The sequence below is a fragment of the Polypterus senegalus genome, chromosome 4 (genome assembly GCF_016835505.1).
Source record: "Polypterus senegalus isolate Bchr_013 chromosome 4, ASM1683550v1, whole genome shotgun sequence".
NCBI classification, from domain to species: domain Eukaryota; kingdom Metazoa; phylum Chordata; class Cladistia; order Polypteriformes; family Polypteridae; genus Polypterus; species Polypterus senegalus.
Genome location: NC_053157.1, coordinates 58,440,700 through 58,457,689, shown reverse-complemented (window position 1 = coordinate 58,457,689; position 16,990 = coordinate 58,440,700). Strand labels below are relative to the sequence as shown.

General features: G+C 35.2%; 1 protein-coding gene across 7 annotated transcripts in view; it reads left to right on the top strand.

The window, feature by feature from the left end:
• Nucleotides 1-16,990, top strand: part of mfsd3 (major facilitator superfamily domain containing 3) — a 182,869-nt gene that overhangs the window by 51,869 nt on the left and 114,010 nt on the right. For all 7 annotated transcript variants that reach the window (XM_039750715.1, XM_039750720.1, XM_039750719.1 and 4 more), the window contains one exon: nucleotides 10,044-10,147. In XM_039750715.1, coding sequence (XP_039606649.1) covers nucleotides 10,044-10,147 — 104 coding nt within the window. The remainder of the gene's footprint in view (nucleotides 1-10,043; nucleotides 10,148-16,990) is intronic.

The window sequence follows — 16,990 nt, the reverse complement described above, 5'->3', positions numbered from 1 at the left end:
TAAAAAGAAAAGAAAAATGTAATACTTTCTCCCTAGCGAGGAATTGAACTCGAGTCTCTGAGACATGGTAAGAATGCTGCACTCTGAGAGGCAAATCTTAGCGCTACGCCATGGAAGTTGTTGTGTCGTTCTTGAACCTTTTCTGAAGGTGTTTATTTGATCTTTGAAAATCAGGCTTCACTCATTCTATAGTTTATGCCTACATTTTGTAACATTTATTACTAAAATATGACAAAGTTTCAGTTTTAGCAATGTGTTTACACACATTACTGTAGAAACGGAACACACATGAAATGCATGTGTTCCAAATAACGATCTATTATTTCCACTCTAAAACTCCAGCAGTTGAGTCACTCCCAGATAATCAAACAAGGCATGAGCTGGGAAAACTGAGTGAACGTTCTGCGACGGTGGGGGGTGGAATAGCTGGCTACTTGCTGCTCCTGTTAATCGGCACATTTAGAAGACAAAGGACGCTGGTGGAGAAGTGAGAACGGTTTTAAGGTGGGCCAGATCTACAAGTTTTTCCGTAGACTCTGGCAATTCTAGTGTTAAAAGCCAGTGCAGGAGGTGATGTCATCAATAGCACCGGACCCGGAAGTGACATCTTCAGTGGCACTGGAACATAGCAGGATTTCCCATGGATTGATCAGGGTGTTATGCAAAGTGTTTAAGGCATTTTTCACGATAGCCAACAGTTAAAGGGCAAACTTACTACCACAGGCCGAATTAATAAAAAAACTATGTTTTTAAAATTAGCTAGTCAAACAGATAATCAGTTTATCATTATGGCATGTTGACACACGTGGCTTGCAATTTATCTTGGACATGAAATGTAATTGTAAAGTCACTGGGTGAATCTGTATCACCTATGCCAGCATACAGCCATCCATTTACTCAATCACAAAAATATATGCTAGGTATTGTGGATTACACAATATAAGGCATAGGGCTAGATGTCAAGCTTGGGTAGGTCATCTTTGATTTTTAAAATTCCCAAGGACTGTTGCTTCACAGAAGTTTGTTTTTCCTGTAGGTACAATGATCAGATTTTTTGTTTTCTCCTCTTTTTCAATACCATGATTAAATATTCATTAACCATACTTTCAATTTAAGATGCAACAGATTGTAAAGGAGTCTCCAGCCCTTTTATTATATACACAATGTGTATCAACAGTACTAGCGCTACAGTATTTGTTAATGGAAATGTTAAAATCAAAACAATTCATGTGTTTATTCTTCACTATAATAATACATTTTCAACACCAGCTATGCATGAGTGTACATACTCCACAACTAATGATTTATAGAAGTGTCTTTCACTTGTATTTCAGCAGCAAGTTTTCTTCACATTCAGATTTTTGGTAGTGGCAGTAGTGTTTGTGCCAAAATATGTTTACGTTTACGGGGATTTTGACAGGAAAACAAGGGGAAGTAAATAGCTCCAAATGTATTCACTATGCCTCAAAAAAAACTTTCAAAGAACTTAATTTAGGACTAATAAGAATTCATTGATCCTCTGTAAATTTATACAGTGAATTTCCTAACTGTACAAAAATATTTTATAGTACTACAGGAAAGATTTGACTATTTGCCCTAATACTCAAACACATTTAAAATGTTATATAAATTCAATTTGAATTTTTGCTAGCATTTTTTGTGATATCAGTGTTTTAACTCAAGATGAATTAATATAATCACACATGTGCATTAACATGGATCTGTTTTATCATTTTGGTGGTGCTCCCTGTGTTTTTTTTATGCCTTTTTACTTTGTTGGGTTCAAATCTGTCCAACCTACTTTGTTTTCAAAAAATTTGTTATATTTTATGTCAGTATGTACATTTGCTAAATTACAATAAATAGTTTGAGTATTTGATAAAAGTGGAAAACAATTTGTCATGCATGGAATCTTTCTTGTAAAGCCATTTGTTAAGCACTAGCATCCAGACCTTGTCCTCCTCCATGAACTTTATAGTGCACAAATCCATTGTAAAAAGGTACAGCTAAGAAACAATGGAGTTCTGAAGAGTTACACTGGCTTCAAGATGTCAGTGGTTGAGGTACACTTTTATATTAACGTAGCACATTCTGATACTAGTGTGGATTATATACCTTGACTGGAACAATGTAGAATATGTAAATATGTGTCAGCATTTTAAGCACTTCTTAACTTTCAATTAAAATTAATTGGTTATTTTTTCAAATGCATTTCAAAATTAAATTTCCCAGCCAAATATATGTTGTTTTTGGTTTTTAAAAATTTAGGTTAGATGATGTTCTTAGACATCTGCTACACAGCAGTAAACATTGGACTATGTTGTTTGATGTTTATGACTCATAACTTTGAGATGCCAGCTGTGATTGAAAAAAGATCATGTATAACTTGTACTGTATAATGTTGTACTTTTATTAGCTATTGATGAATATTACTGTATAGTAACATGTGCTTTACACAAGGATTAAATCTTCTGGTGTTTCTAGACTTCACACTTCACACTTCATGTGCAGCTTTATTATTACTTAGACTTTGACTTAGACAGTTTATGGAACTGAATGTGAACCTGTTTGGCAAAATTGTATGGCATGCTATTTACAACCTCACTATTTAATTCTTTAAAAGATGACTAACTGTAATAATTAGACAAATTGAATAAATAGTTAAGAGTTACCACTTTCACAAATAACTTTGGATTTTTTTTTCTTTTGTATACTGGCACACCAGTATGAGCTTTCACTCTTTCATTGACAGGTCATATTGATTTTGTTCTGCATGTGAAAATAGCTTAGAGTCAGTTTATTTCTTTCAAGGGGATGGGGGGTATTTTGACTTAAAAAACACACTAATAGCACCATTTACATTGCAAAATGAGTGTGCATGTCTGTGTTAGATAAGATGCATTGTTACAATAGATTGTTTAAATGTACAGTTTATAGTCCACTTGCTAATTCAGTTGAAGACAAAATGACAAATGAAAGAGTTTTAGGGGGAGAAATACCTGTGTTGAAATTGACCTAATATCAGTGACTTCTGCTTATTGTTTTTGAAATTCATTTGCAATAAATCCCAGGTATCTAAACATCAATGCAAGAATGGCAATTTAGGCTACTGTTTCAATGTTTCTCACCTTACAAACTGCACTGTAAAATGTACAAAATATAAATATATCAGAACAGTTATGGTTGTACACTTTTAATTCTTTCTGAGTCACAGAGAAGGACTCTATTTTTCAGAATTGCTGTCTAGCAGCACATAGTGCAGGGGTTCTTAAACTTTTTAATCTGACACAGATTAGGAAATCAATACCAAACTGGGAGCCAAGAAGATGATTATTATCATAATGACAACGGAGTGCAAATAGTTTAAAATACTCCAGTTTCCATTTAGCAGTTCAATTAACCAAAAAAAGCAAAATGAATTTGCTGTTGGGGTTATTATATTTTCATTTTAATTTTTGCAATATTTTTGGCTGCAAAATTTTAAAATGAAATTACAAAAGAGAGGTTGCATTTTCATTTTATAATTTTTATTTTCATTTTCGTATTTGCAGAAAATGCCTTCCATACCACGGGTAGCATGAAAGACAGTTGGTGGTTTATCACTTGATACAGAACTTGCACTTGAACAAACTTGGTTCATTTTACCACAAAATTAAGTTGTGACCCATCACAGACATACATGTCCATAGCTTACGAAACACTGACACAGAGGTACAGAGTTTGAAAAGCCTTACCAATACTTCACCACACATTGTTCATACAAAGTAGGCTAATTTTTCTTAGATAATTATGTGTAAAACTTATTAATTTGCTTGAATCTTTATTGTAGATAGATTCAAATTATTTTATCCAAATTATTTTCTAGCAATTTAGTTGACACTAAAGTATTTTCAGTTTCTCTTATGTTAAAGGTACTTACAAAATGTAGATAACTTGATTTTCACTTTTTTATAAATTAAAATCAGTTCTGAGCTGCAGGACGAAGGATTAAAAAAGTATTCCTTGCACCATACCTCATGTATGTGGTTTCAGGGTTATCTTCAAACAGAGTGGCTTATGAAAAGCTATATATTAATACAAGAATTACCCAAAACGTTTTCATGGTTTATTATTCAAAAATATTCTTTTTATGTTAGAAAGTTTTTCAAATCATCACTCTCAATACATTTGTCTTATTCATCAGTACTGTTATACTAGAGTTCTGTAATATACATATTTGTCTGATCACTTGTATATTCTTCCTCACTCTTAGCATATAAACAGTGATGAATTTTAAACTCTTTTAACACCTTTGTGTTATCATGTCTTGCATTGAACTGGTTCCTCATAAAACTTCAGCATATTAGGAAAGAAAGTTCTGTCCCTGTCTAAACATGTTTGTACTGCATGGCTGTTTGATATATTTTTTTTCATATCTATTTGTATTGTTTTTATGTCATTCATAAATATTTGCAACTGGCGTCTTGTTTACAGGTTCGGCATATTCTAGTTTTCTAAGTTGATAGTTGTGTTGTGAGGCTCTGTGTTGTACAAATACCATGTACAATGTAGCTCTTTGCAAGTCAGGCTTTATTTCAGATCTAGCACAAAAATTACAGAATTTCCAAAGCATTTTAAAAGCATAAAAGATAGCTTAGTATTTTTTCTAGAACAAGCTAACTCTGCTCACCATTTGCCACATTCAGTAAAATTTGATTAAGTCATTCCCCCTTCATCCTTAACAGTCTGAAAAACAGAAAAACTTATGGTATTAGAGAAATGTGGACTTAAGTTAAACTGAGAGGTGAGAGTTCTAGAAGTTGATCCTGCATGAAATCTCTCTCCCACTTGGACAGAGGCAGTGATGCTGTAAGAATCATGTTTGTGGACTTTTCTAGTGCCTTCAACAGCATCCAACCTCTGCTCCTTAGGGACAAGCTGACAGAGATGGGAGTAGATTCATACCTGGTGTCGTGGATCATGGACTGTCTTCAAGACAGACAGACCTTAGTATGAGTGTCTTGGGAACTGCAGGTCTGACATTGTGGTCAGCAACACATGAGCGATGCAGGGGACTGTACTTTCTCCAGTCTTGTTCAGCCTATATGCATCGGACTTCCAATATAACACGGAGTCCTGCCACGTGCAAAAGTTCGCTGACAACACTGCTGTCATGGGCTGGAGGAGGAGTATAGGAATCTAATAAAGGACTTTGCTAAATAGTGCAACTCAGACCACCTACAACTGAACACCAGCAAAACCAAGGAGCTGGTGGTGGATTTTAGGAGGACCAGGCCCCTCATGGACCCTGTGATTATCAGAGTTGACTGTGTGCAGAGGGTGTAGACTTATAAATACCTGGGAGTGCAGCTGCATGATGAATTGGAATGGACTGCCTATACTGATGCTCTGTGCAAGAGAGGACAGAGCCGACTATACTTCCTTAGAAGGCTGGCGTCTTTCAACATCTACAATTAGATGCTGCAGATGTTCTATCAGACGATTGTGGCGAGCGTCCTCTTCTATGCGGTGGTGTGCTGGGGAATGCAGCATAAAGAAGAGGGACGCCTCACGCCTGGACAAACTGGTAGGCTCTATTGTAGGCACGGAGCTGGACAGTTTGAAATCCGTGGCAGAGCAACGGGCGCTAAGCAAGCTCCTCCCCCACATCATGCAACTCTTCAGTTCCACCCAGGGGGATACACGTTAACATTATACAAAGTTATTGTCTGTTATATCTGCATTTTATCACTCTTTAATTTAATATTGTTTTTTATCAGTATGCTGCTGCTGGAGTATGTAAATATCCCCTTAAGATTAATAAATTATCTATCTATCTACAGTATCTATCTATCTATCTATCTATCTATCTATCTATCTATCTGTCTGTCTGTCTGTCTGTCTGTCTGTCTGTCTGTCTGTCTGTCTGTCTGTCTGTCTGTTAATTAATGAGAAAGTGTGTTTTCTTGAAGCAGTAACATCCTGTGGAAGTGAAACCCCATCACAGGACTTACAATGCTGGCAAGCTTGTAGTCATTGTAATAAACAAAATTAAAAATGTTTTCACTCCATCGGATAAACTAATATCAACAAAATAGACATTTTGCTCAGAAACCAGTCCAGAGTTAATCAAAGAATAGCATTAACCACAGCCAAAAATAAATTAGAATGCTTTGAATAGTTGAGTGGATACCAGAAAATGACACTTTAGTTAACATTGAGTAACTGCAGGTGCAGACTTACTTATCGCAAATGTGCTTATATGAAACGTAATGATACTTGTTGAAGGGCACCTTTCAATAAAATAACACTTAAATTAATTCTTTTTGAACTAACAAGTATGATTTTTTTGTGAAGTCATATTTTTTTCCTTATCTTTTCTTCAAATCATTAATGGATAGGCTAAGCAGTTTCATTGGGTGGGAAAGGTTACCAAAGGTCCGTCCACAATGACAAGTCTGCTTGCTGGTTTATTTTTTCTTATAAATTTAGGATGAGAAACTTAGAAACTTGTAAAAGCTAAAGATTTACTTGTTATTACTTTCAATTATGGTAATATATATACTGTAAATTTGGTAATGCATTCACTTGTTTTACCCAAATGACACAAAAATATTAAAATGTAATGTAATCATGTGGTTCCTATCATCTCAAAGGGTAGAAATGATCCATTTTCCTGTTATGTTCAGTGTCCAAAAAGACATTTTCACTAGAATATGTGGAAGCAGAAAAATAAGTGCACGTTGTGTTTCTTTATCTAGATACTTTTCTGTCTTTGTAACAGCTTGTGGTGGACATCTGTTTACTGTACTTACAGTCTTTAAGGTTGCATATAATGGTCATTTTTGCTGTTATAAAATGTGTCTGTGGAGTTCTGGTGATCTCATAAATGACACAGACACATTGCTCTTGAATACAGTCAATCTTGCTTGGATACCTTGCTTTCCTTTAGTGTGAATTGCCTTTCATAAGGACAGTCAGCCAAAATAATTAAAGAGTTAGGATCAGGAGAAAGAGTGGAATAAAAGGGCAAATCAATGGTCAAAACTGAAAGTCAAAAAGAGAGAAATGACAATATTAAGTTTGGTACAACCTCAGATACTTGTGACTATTTTTGGGTAATATGTGTACTGTTACATCAGTGATGTAAGAAGTGGTCACAAGTGGTTAAGTGGGTGAGCATCAGTGGAAAAGGACAACATAAACCCACAAAATAACGATGTGACTTTGGCAAACATGCTTAAAAAATAATAAACTTATAAATTGAAGCTCTACACAAAATTCTGATTGCAGAATTGGATTCTTTGGGTTTTAAAACCCCAAAAACAGCGCCAAAATTATATTCTAGCATCAGGAATGCATAAGAAAAAGTAAAAAAAATCATAACATAGTAAGCCTAGACTCCAAGTAGCACTTAAGCCCAGCTCTAATATGCCACAAATTATAACAGAGATTCATAACATAGTAAGCCTGGACTTTAAGCAGCACTTAAGTCCAACTCTAATACGCATTGTCTTCCATTGCTAAGGTTCAATGATAGATTACCCAAGACAGCAGTGTTTCTTCTTTGAAGCAGAGTTTAAACCTAAGGCTTCACTGTTGTTGAGAGAGCCGCAGCACTAACACTGGGTTAAAAATGAAAGAGTGGGTTGGGCACATAAGAAACCAATAAATGGCACAAAGATTTGTCAATCATAGTTGGCAAAAGATGAGTTACAGTAATCTTTGTCACTTTCCAGAGCAATAAATAGAACAAGAACAATCCTGGATATACAAACACAAGTGTCATTCGACTGTGATTTTTCTTTCCTTATCCTTATGCCAAAGAGGCTGCTGTAGCAGTTTCACAGAAAACACAGCGCTTTGGCTGAAGTTAAGTATTAAGTGTTGGAGCCTCAGCTCAGGTTTGTAACTGCAGTGAACATTTCTTATGCCATACCAAAGATAGCAGGCAATGTCACCATGCCACACAGTAACTATTGGAATGTTACTGAAGTTTTAATTAAACTAATTACACATTTCACATAGAAATTATCATTTTAAGTATCCCAAATGTTAAGCAGTTTTCTAGTAAAATAGGTATGTTTCTCTCATATAACCAACTTGGAACAGTATTATTTGTCAAAAGTAACAAAAAGTAAAGAGAGATCGAATGCCATGGCAGCCTCTCTTTGCAGATATACTTCCTAAATTCTGAATTATTTCATAAATTACTAAACATCAAATCAAAATGGTTGTTTTCTTTGTTGACATGCAGTACAAAAATACATGGACAATAATAATATCTATGAATATAGAGTACATTATCATTTTGGTGTTTTTTTCACACCAGCAGTCAATGCTTGAATTCCAGCCAGTGTCATTAACTGTGTGAAGTCTGCATGTGTTTCTTATGGCTGTAAACTCTTTTTTTTACTTTAGGTTAACTGGCAACTCTGAATTCATCCAGTATGACTGAATGTGGCTTTGTGCATTAATGTATCTCTGCCTGTGTTCATTGCTCCCAGGCTAGCTTCTGGCTCCATGTTAGTGTGCTCAGGACTGTTCCGAGTTTGTTCCTGACCTTTACCGGATGCAGCCTTTATAGACTCCAATTCTTTCTAACTTGTACTGGAATAAAATGGGTTCATAAAATGAGTGAATTATGGTGTCACACAGAATAAACCCTGAAAATGGACCTTTGATTTCTATCACAAGCTATAACAAAGTTACATGGATTTTGTATATGCCTATCTAAACAATGTAAGATTAAAACTGTCCTCCTGCAACATCTATTGTTCCATCAGAAATTTCAGTATGTGGCCTAATTTGTTTTATTAGGACACAGTAATAATTTGGTATTATAAAGTGTTTTGTTCAAAAAATAACTTTATAGTCAGTCTTATGCAGTTTACAGACAAAAGCAATAATGTGCATTCATTGCTGAAATTAATGGGTAAAAAGTTCACATTTCCCAAATTTTTGTAATCTTGCAAAGAAATATAGTTTGTGTGACAATTAAAAAATGTAATATCACTTTGACCTTATTTAAAGTAATGTTATGTTCCTAATATTACATGTTTTTATTCAAAATACAATTAAATCTGAATAATACTTAAGAAAGAAAAATGGTCTCAAAATGTTGCTTTAACCACAATATAAAACACTTAACAGTGAAGCATGTATTTACAGTGCTCCACTGGTAGTGACTGACAGAATGGCAAACTGTTAATAAAACATTTGATGGATATTAATTACTTTCCATTTAATCAGCCTGTCATGAAGATCTTGTTGGGATATTGATTACAAGCAAATACATTCCACTGGGGATACTGTAGTTTAACTTCTTCCAAGGAGTCAATTAGCTAGAGTGATGCTGGGAGATCTTGTGCTTCACCTCAACAGCTGGGGCGTCTTGCCAAGATGGGCAGATAAGTCATTTTAGTTCATTAACAGACAAAAATAGTGTCAACAGAAAGTGCTTTGGGAGACCTTTTTAACGCAAGCATCACACTTATTTCCAGCATTTAAAGTGAGTGCAATCAGCACTCTTGACAGAGTATAAGCCAACCCTAATTGTGCCTTTGAAAGAAGTGTATTTACCAAGGTTAATTGACTGATAATCTCTAATGGTGTATATACAAGGGCTTCTAGATGATAAGATGGAACTATTTTAAATTTTGTGTTAGATATAAAAATGAATTTTCTGTCTGTTATCATCTCAGGACTCAATAACAAAATGAAACCATATGATCAGAATCTAGAAAAAGCCACACTGTAGCATGAAATTTACCAATAAACATTTTTATTTATTTTGATGTATAGTTTGTAGAGTTTAGATATGTTATAGTTACCGATGTTTATTTTTTTATAAATATTCATTTAGCCTTTAATTCACATTTGTGAATGCATTGCATTGAAAATTTAAATATAACATTAACATTTTTTGATATCAAAAACTTATATTGTATATGTTCCTTGGTGCTTTACTTTATGTAAACATTTGTTTTTAATGAGCTTGCTGGAGTTAATTTTAAAAGATTGTCTTAACATTTTTCTGTACTATATTTTTATTTTATTTTTAGGGTCTATTCTTTAATGAAGATTTTCTTTATCTTGAGGCTGTTAAGTTTGGCTTTCCAGACATTTCTAATAAATGTGTTTAACAGTAACTCCTGGCTTATGAAAGGTAAGGCCTTAAATTGATGTACTTTGTGGGAACTTTTCTAATTTCAGAGTGTGGTAATTTATTGTTTAAAATCAAATGTTTGCAACAAAATGTTAGCTATATAATGCCATGAAAAAATACTGCTTTCTTTCTTATTTCCGCTATTATTCCATTTTTTTTATACATAATATGATCAAGTCATTGAATAACATCTAATATTAGTTAAATGGCATCTGACTGATCAAACACTTTTTTATACTTATGTCAATATTCAACAATAAAAGTCTTAAATCCCACAATAACTGACACTGTGTGAAAAAGTAGTTGCTTCCTTACTCTTAATAATTTGTTAAACCACCTTTAATTGAATTGACTACAACAAGATGCCTTCTGTAATTCAAAGTTAGTCTTTCACATTGCTTTTGAGGAATTTTAGCACACTCTTCAAATTCAGGTTTATTTCCATATGTACATAGCACAATGATATAATAACAATAAAAGCCATACAAAAAATCTTCCTGGTCGAATACCTTTAATATAGAAATAGTGGGAGGTTTATGATCATGAACTGTTGGGTTTAGGTCTGGACTTTGACTAGACCAGCTCAAAAGTTTAATTTTGCTTCCTTTTACCCATTAGTGTGGATGGCTGGACATTCTCTTTAAAAACTTTATAATAAAGAGAAGAATTCTTGCTTCCTCCAATTGCGTCAATTTTTCCAGGTTCTGAAGAAGCAAAGCATCTGCAGATTTTCACAGGATCATCCTGGTATAGCGTTGGTAAGATGTTCTTACTGTGGAATGTTGTGTTTGGTTCATACCAGACACTCCTGTTAAAATTTTCTGCTGTTCCAAGTGTTTTCCATTTGGAGATGAGGCATCTCGTATTGCCTCAGTAGTTCTCTGTGATGGTAACTTGGCTCTGATGCCGAGTCAAAATACCGTAACTGAGGTTTATATTGAGAAAGGCTCATTATAATCAATTCTGGCTGTGTTCAGTCACCTCACTCTTATTATCCTTTTCATTGGGTTAATTTAACTTGAGTCAGTTACTGTTTTACACAGTACTAGTTTTATTGGATACCTTTACTCACTACAGAAATCAATTAAGTTAATGAAAGGTATTTATTCACACAGGAGTCTTATACCTAATATTAGGTTTTAGATGAAATCTGGAAAAACAATCAAAACACTGTAGTAATGGAGGAAATCAGGAAGAGGCAAATACTTTTTCACAACACCATGTAGAATGTTTGCCACAATATCAAAATATGCTAGTTTTTTTCTGCATTGCCATCTTTTACTTAGTTAAATAATTTAAGTTGATACAGTATGCTTAAAAATGTCCGACATTAGGTCCTATTGTATAACTAAATCAAAACATTTGTATATTATTTACTTTTTTCTATAGTTGTAGTGCCTCCCATTTTCCAAATTATTAAGAAATAATATTTTTGTAACTATTTAGTTTAGAAAAAACAAAGAATTAATTGCCTGGCTTAGAATATTTCTTGAGCAAAATTTATATTTTCTGTTACTTAATTCAATATTGAATTCTTAAAGCTAGCTCCCTCTTGGTATGAAATCCTTTATAAAATGTTAATACTGACAAACCATTGCTGTGTTTTGTTTATACTAAAACTTTTGGCAACAACTGCTTCAGTGGACACCCTTCAGTATCAATGCTACAAGATTCTATGAAGTTCAAAGGATTCTTGTTCCATTTGTTTTCTTGAATCCTCAGTAGACAAGTTTACCTCCCTGTCAGCAGTCCACGGCCCCTAGATTAAAATTTAGTTTGGAAGTGGCTGAAAACAACCTTTGCAGATACTGCTGACTTCTAGCTTAATATTGGCTGTTTGAAAATGTATGATTTTGTGCTTAGAACTACAAACCGGATTCCAAAAAAGTTGGGACACTATACAAATCGTGAATAAAAACTGAATGCAATGATGTGGAGGTGCCAACTTCTAATATTTTATTCAGAATAGAACATAAATCACTGAACAAAAGTTTAAACTTAGAAAATGTATCATTTTAAGGGAAAAATATGTTGATTCAGAATTTCATGGTGTCAACAAATCCCAAAAAAGTTGGGACAAGGCCATTTTCACCACTGTGTGGCATCTCCCCTTCTTCTTACAACACTCAACAGACGTCTGGGGACCGAGGAGACCAGTTTCTCAAGTTTAGAAATAGGAATGCTCTCCCAATCCTGTCTAATACAGGCCTCTAACTGTTCAATCGTCTTGGGCCTTCTTTGTCGCACCTTCCTCTTTATGATGCGCCAAATGTTCTCTATAGGTGAAAGATCTGGACTGCAGACTGGCCATTTCAGTACCTGGATCCTTCTCCTACGCAGCCATGATGTTGTGATTGATGCAGAATGTGGTCTGGCATTATCTTGTTGAAAAATGCAGGGTCTTCCCTGAAAGAGATGACGTCTGGATGGGAGCATATTTTGTTCTAGAACCTGAATATATTTTTCTGCATTGATGGTGCCTTTCCAGACATGCAAGCTGCCCATGCCACACGCACTCATGCAACCCCATACCATCAGAGATGCAGGCTTCTGAACTGAAGGTTGATAACAACTTGGGTTGTCCTTGTCCTCTTTAGTTCCGGATGACATGGCGTCCCAGATTTCCAAAAAGAAATTCGAATCGTGACTCGTCTGACCACAGAACAGTCTTCCATTTTGCCCACTCCATTTTAAATAATCCCTGGCCCAGTGACAACGCCTGAGCTTGTGGATCTTGCTTAGAAATGGCTTCTTCTTTGCACTGTAGAGTTTCAGCTGGCAACGGCGGATGGCACGGTGGATTGTGTTCACTGACAATGGTTTCTGGAAGTATTCCTGAGCTGATTCTGTGATTTCCTTTACAGTAGCATTCCTGTTTGTGGTGCAGTGTCGTTTAAGGGTCCGGAGATCACGGGCATCCAGTATGGTTTTACGGCCTTGACCCTTACGCACAGAGATTGTTCCAGATTCTCTGAATCTTCGGATGATGTTATGCACAGTTGATGATGATAGATGCAAAGTCTTTGCAATTTTAAGCTGGGTAACACCTTTCTGATATTGCTCCACTATCTTTCTGCAACATTGTGGGAATTGGTGATCCTCTACCCATCTTGGCTTCTGAGAGACACTGCCACTCTGAGAAGCTCTTTTTATACCCAATCATGTTGCCAATTGACCTAATTAGTGTTTATTGGTCTTCCAGCTCTTCGTTATGCTCAAATTTACTTTTTCCAGCCTCTTATTGCTACTTGTCCCAACTTTTTTGGGATATGTTGACACTGTGAAATTTTGAATCAACATATTTTTCCTTTAAAATGATACATTTACTCGGATTAAACGTTTGATCTGTCATCTACGTTCTATTACAAATAAAATATTGACATTTGCCCTCTCCACATCATTGCATTCAGTTTTTATTCACAATTTGTTTAGTGTCCCAACTTTTTTGGAATCCGGTTTGTATAAGTTACAGAGATATTTTGATCTATAACCCAGGATTCTGTTTAAATTTTGTAAATGTACATTCATATAAATTTTTTATAGGTCCCAGTCTTCTTTTTGTTAGCAGGACCCACTACATCTTTTGTTGTATTTCCCTGCTTGTGTACTGCAGGAATGCTACACTCACTGCCTGCAATTATTGCTGTTTTATCTTGTTGTATCAGGACAATTACATTCTGGGACCAATTATGTGTAAGGCTTACTGCTTCCTTCTAATTATCTGTTTGTCTGCCTGTCCGTCCGTCCGTCTACTACACATTCCATTATGTGGAGACTGCAAGTCTGTGTATCTTTTTCCTTCTGTTGTCCCTATTGACTGGGGTGTCATCCAGGATATGTTGTTGTCTTGCATATATTTCTGACAGGTTAGGTTTATTCTCAAAAGGCTTTGTAATGCTGGGCAGAAGTTTGTTACTTTGTTAGCTGCCATATATTTACGTATACATAGCACTGTGTAAAGTTTTGGGTATGTGAAAAAGAGTATAAAGCAAAGAACCCTTCAAATATAATGAAATGAAAAATTTCTAATTATCATAAAATGTATTATAAAGGGCATTAAACAGTAAAAAAAAAAATATTTGGTGTGACTAGCCACTGGCTTTAAAACATCATCAGTTCTCTTAGGTATTGTCAGGCACTTTTAGCATGAAATCAGTTTGTAGTTTGTTCCAAGCATCATGAAGACCTTACCACAGTACTTCTGCAGACTTAGGTTCTTCCATCCATCCATCCATCTATCCATCCATTGTCCAACCTGCTCTATCCTAACTACAGGGTCCCGGGGGTCTGCTGGAGCCAATCCCAGCCAACACAGAGCACGTCAGTAAACAAACCCTGGGCAGGGTGCTAGCCCACCGCAGGACTTTGGTTCTTTTCTTGCATATTTCTGTCACTCCAGGTAATTCCAGACAGCTTTAATAATGTTGGAATCAGGGCTCTGTGAAGGCCATACCATCTATTGCAGAACTCCTTTCTCTTTTTTTTGCCGAAGGTTCTTAATTGTATTGGCCATGTGTTTGGGGTCAGTGTCCTAATGAAGAATAAAACTGGGACTGAGTAGATGTCTCCCTGATGTTACTGCTAATGTTTTAAAGTTAAACTGTTATATCTGCCACACACACGCACCTTTTACTTTGGTTGTCCCGTGCCAAGTTTGATTCCCACTACATCTGTTTCAGTTTTTAGTTAAGTCAATCAACCTATTATGTCATTAATCATTAACACCTGTTTATTATCTTTATTAAAATCATGCATTGTTCTTCTTACTTACAAAGCAGTCAAGATTTTATCTGAAAAGTGGTCCATTATTACTTCATGTGTTACTTTAATATTGTAACAAAATGACAAAAAATCTTTTAACATGTATTGTTTGGGTTAATTAATGTTCAGAAATCTGAATTTTTTTCTTTTCTACTGACAATAATGCAGAACAAAAAATAAACATCTAGGACAAGGTGCTCAAAACTACTTTATATACAGTATATATAATTTACCTTTGGTTTTGCTGAGCAGAAAAATTTGGGCTTGGTGATTATATTGTTAATGTAGACAAAATGATCAGTTATCATGACATGATTTATATTTTAGAATTTGTTATGTTATACTCATGCAGCATTGCAGCACTGGGTTAGCTTTTCTATTGTTTAGCAAAATGTAATTCATGACAAAGGTTAGTTCAGTTGTAGTCTTTTGGTAAGAATGTATCTTGAAGTTTGTATGGTGTTTAATAAATTCTGATTAGTTTTTTTTTTTTTGGTAATTAATGTGGAAAGTCCTTGGAGGGAAATGTTTGAATCAATGTAATATACAGCATATCGGGGTATACATAATGCTAAGGGTTGTGCTTGTCACAAAATTACTTGTAAACCTTGATCTTGGTCTTGGTCATGCTAGTGAAGGAAAAAAATGTGGCTAGTGGCAACCCCCGCAGAGTTATTGGGTTTGTGTTTTTGCTACTGCAAACTATATGGTGATGCTGATCAAGAAGATGACATGGCAGAAAGAACAAGAACAGGAGCAATATCTGCTCAGCATGTGGCAAATCAGCTAAGCATCAAGCACATGTAGTGCAGCAATCTACTACTACTCACAAACTATTGGGGCTGGAACCGTGATCCTGGGTGGACCAGAGGACCATTTGCTTTTAGTATTAAATAAAATAAGAAGTGCTGAATGACAATTTATGTTTCCTACATAATGTTTAATTTAGTGTGCATTTACGAGAAATATTAAACTGTATTTGAGAAAAAGATTATGTTCATAATCTACTAAATGTAACAATAGCAGTTTATTTTCTATTACCCATTAAAATAATTTTTAATTATTAAATATATTCAGAATTGCACATACTGTAGCTAAACACTTTTTTGTCAGTGATGACAGTTTAAGCTGTGTGCACTCTTCCACAATAAATGAGCATATTAGTTATTTAGTAACAAAGTCTTTTTGCTTGTGTTTAAGTTGTTAAAATTTTGCAATATGAAATACTGTACCAAATTTAAAATGTAAATTTAACCATGAACTAAAGAAACACACAGACACTTTAATAGTGCCTATGCATTTACAGATAATGCTTGATATGCTGAGCAGGTACATTTCTTTTTTGCAAGCAATGTTAGTTTTGATTTAAAAGCTCAAGTTAATATTCAGAAGCACAAAACCTGTCGAGGTGAAAGCTCATCAGCAAAGTGAAATCACTTAAAGAAAATGACATATGCTTCTGGCAGCATGCTGTAGATGTAAGCAATCATAATGTTCTTAAAAAAATTCACAGACAAGTCAGTCCTGTATCTGGCATGCCACAAGGTTGCAGTCAATGCTTCAGTGTGGTGAAGAAACAGAAAAAAATTAGAAAATCTCAAAATCCTAAAAACATAGTTTTGTTATTGTGTGGTGCAGTTGGTAGCACTGCTGTCTCACAGTTAGGAGACCCGGATTCGCTTCCCAGGTCTGCCTGGCATGGAGTTTGCATGTTCTCGACGTGTCTGCGTGGGTTTCCTCCGGATAATTGGGTTTCCTCCAACAGTCCAAAGACATGCAGGTTAGGTGCATTGGTGATTCTAAATTGTCCCTAGTGTGTGTGTGTGCGCCCTGCGGTGGGCTGGCGCCCTGCTCGGGCTTTGTTTCCTGCCTTGCGCCCTATGTTGGCTGGGTTTAGCTCCAGCAGACCTCTGTGACCCTGTAGTTAGGATATAGCGGGTTGGATAGGATGGATGAATAGTTACAATTAAATATTTTCAAGACATGATAACGAAGGCATTCATATCTATTTTGAATAACTGCATCCATTGTTATCAAAAAGTGGAAATGTGTAACCACTTAAAAGTCTTCAATTATTGTGAT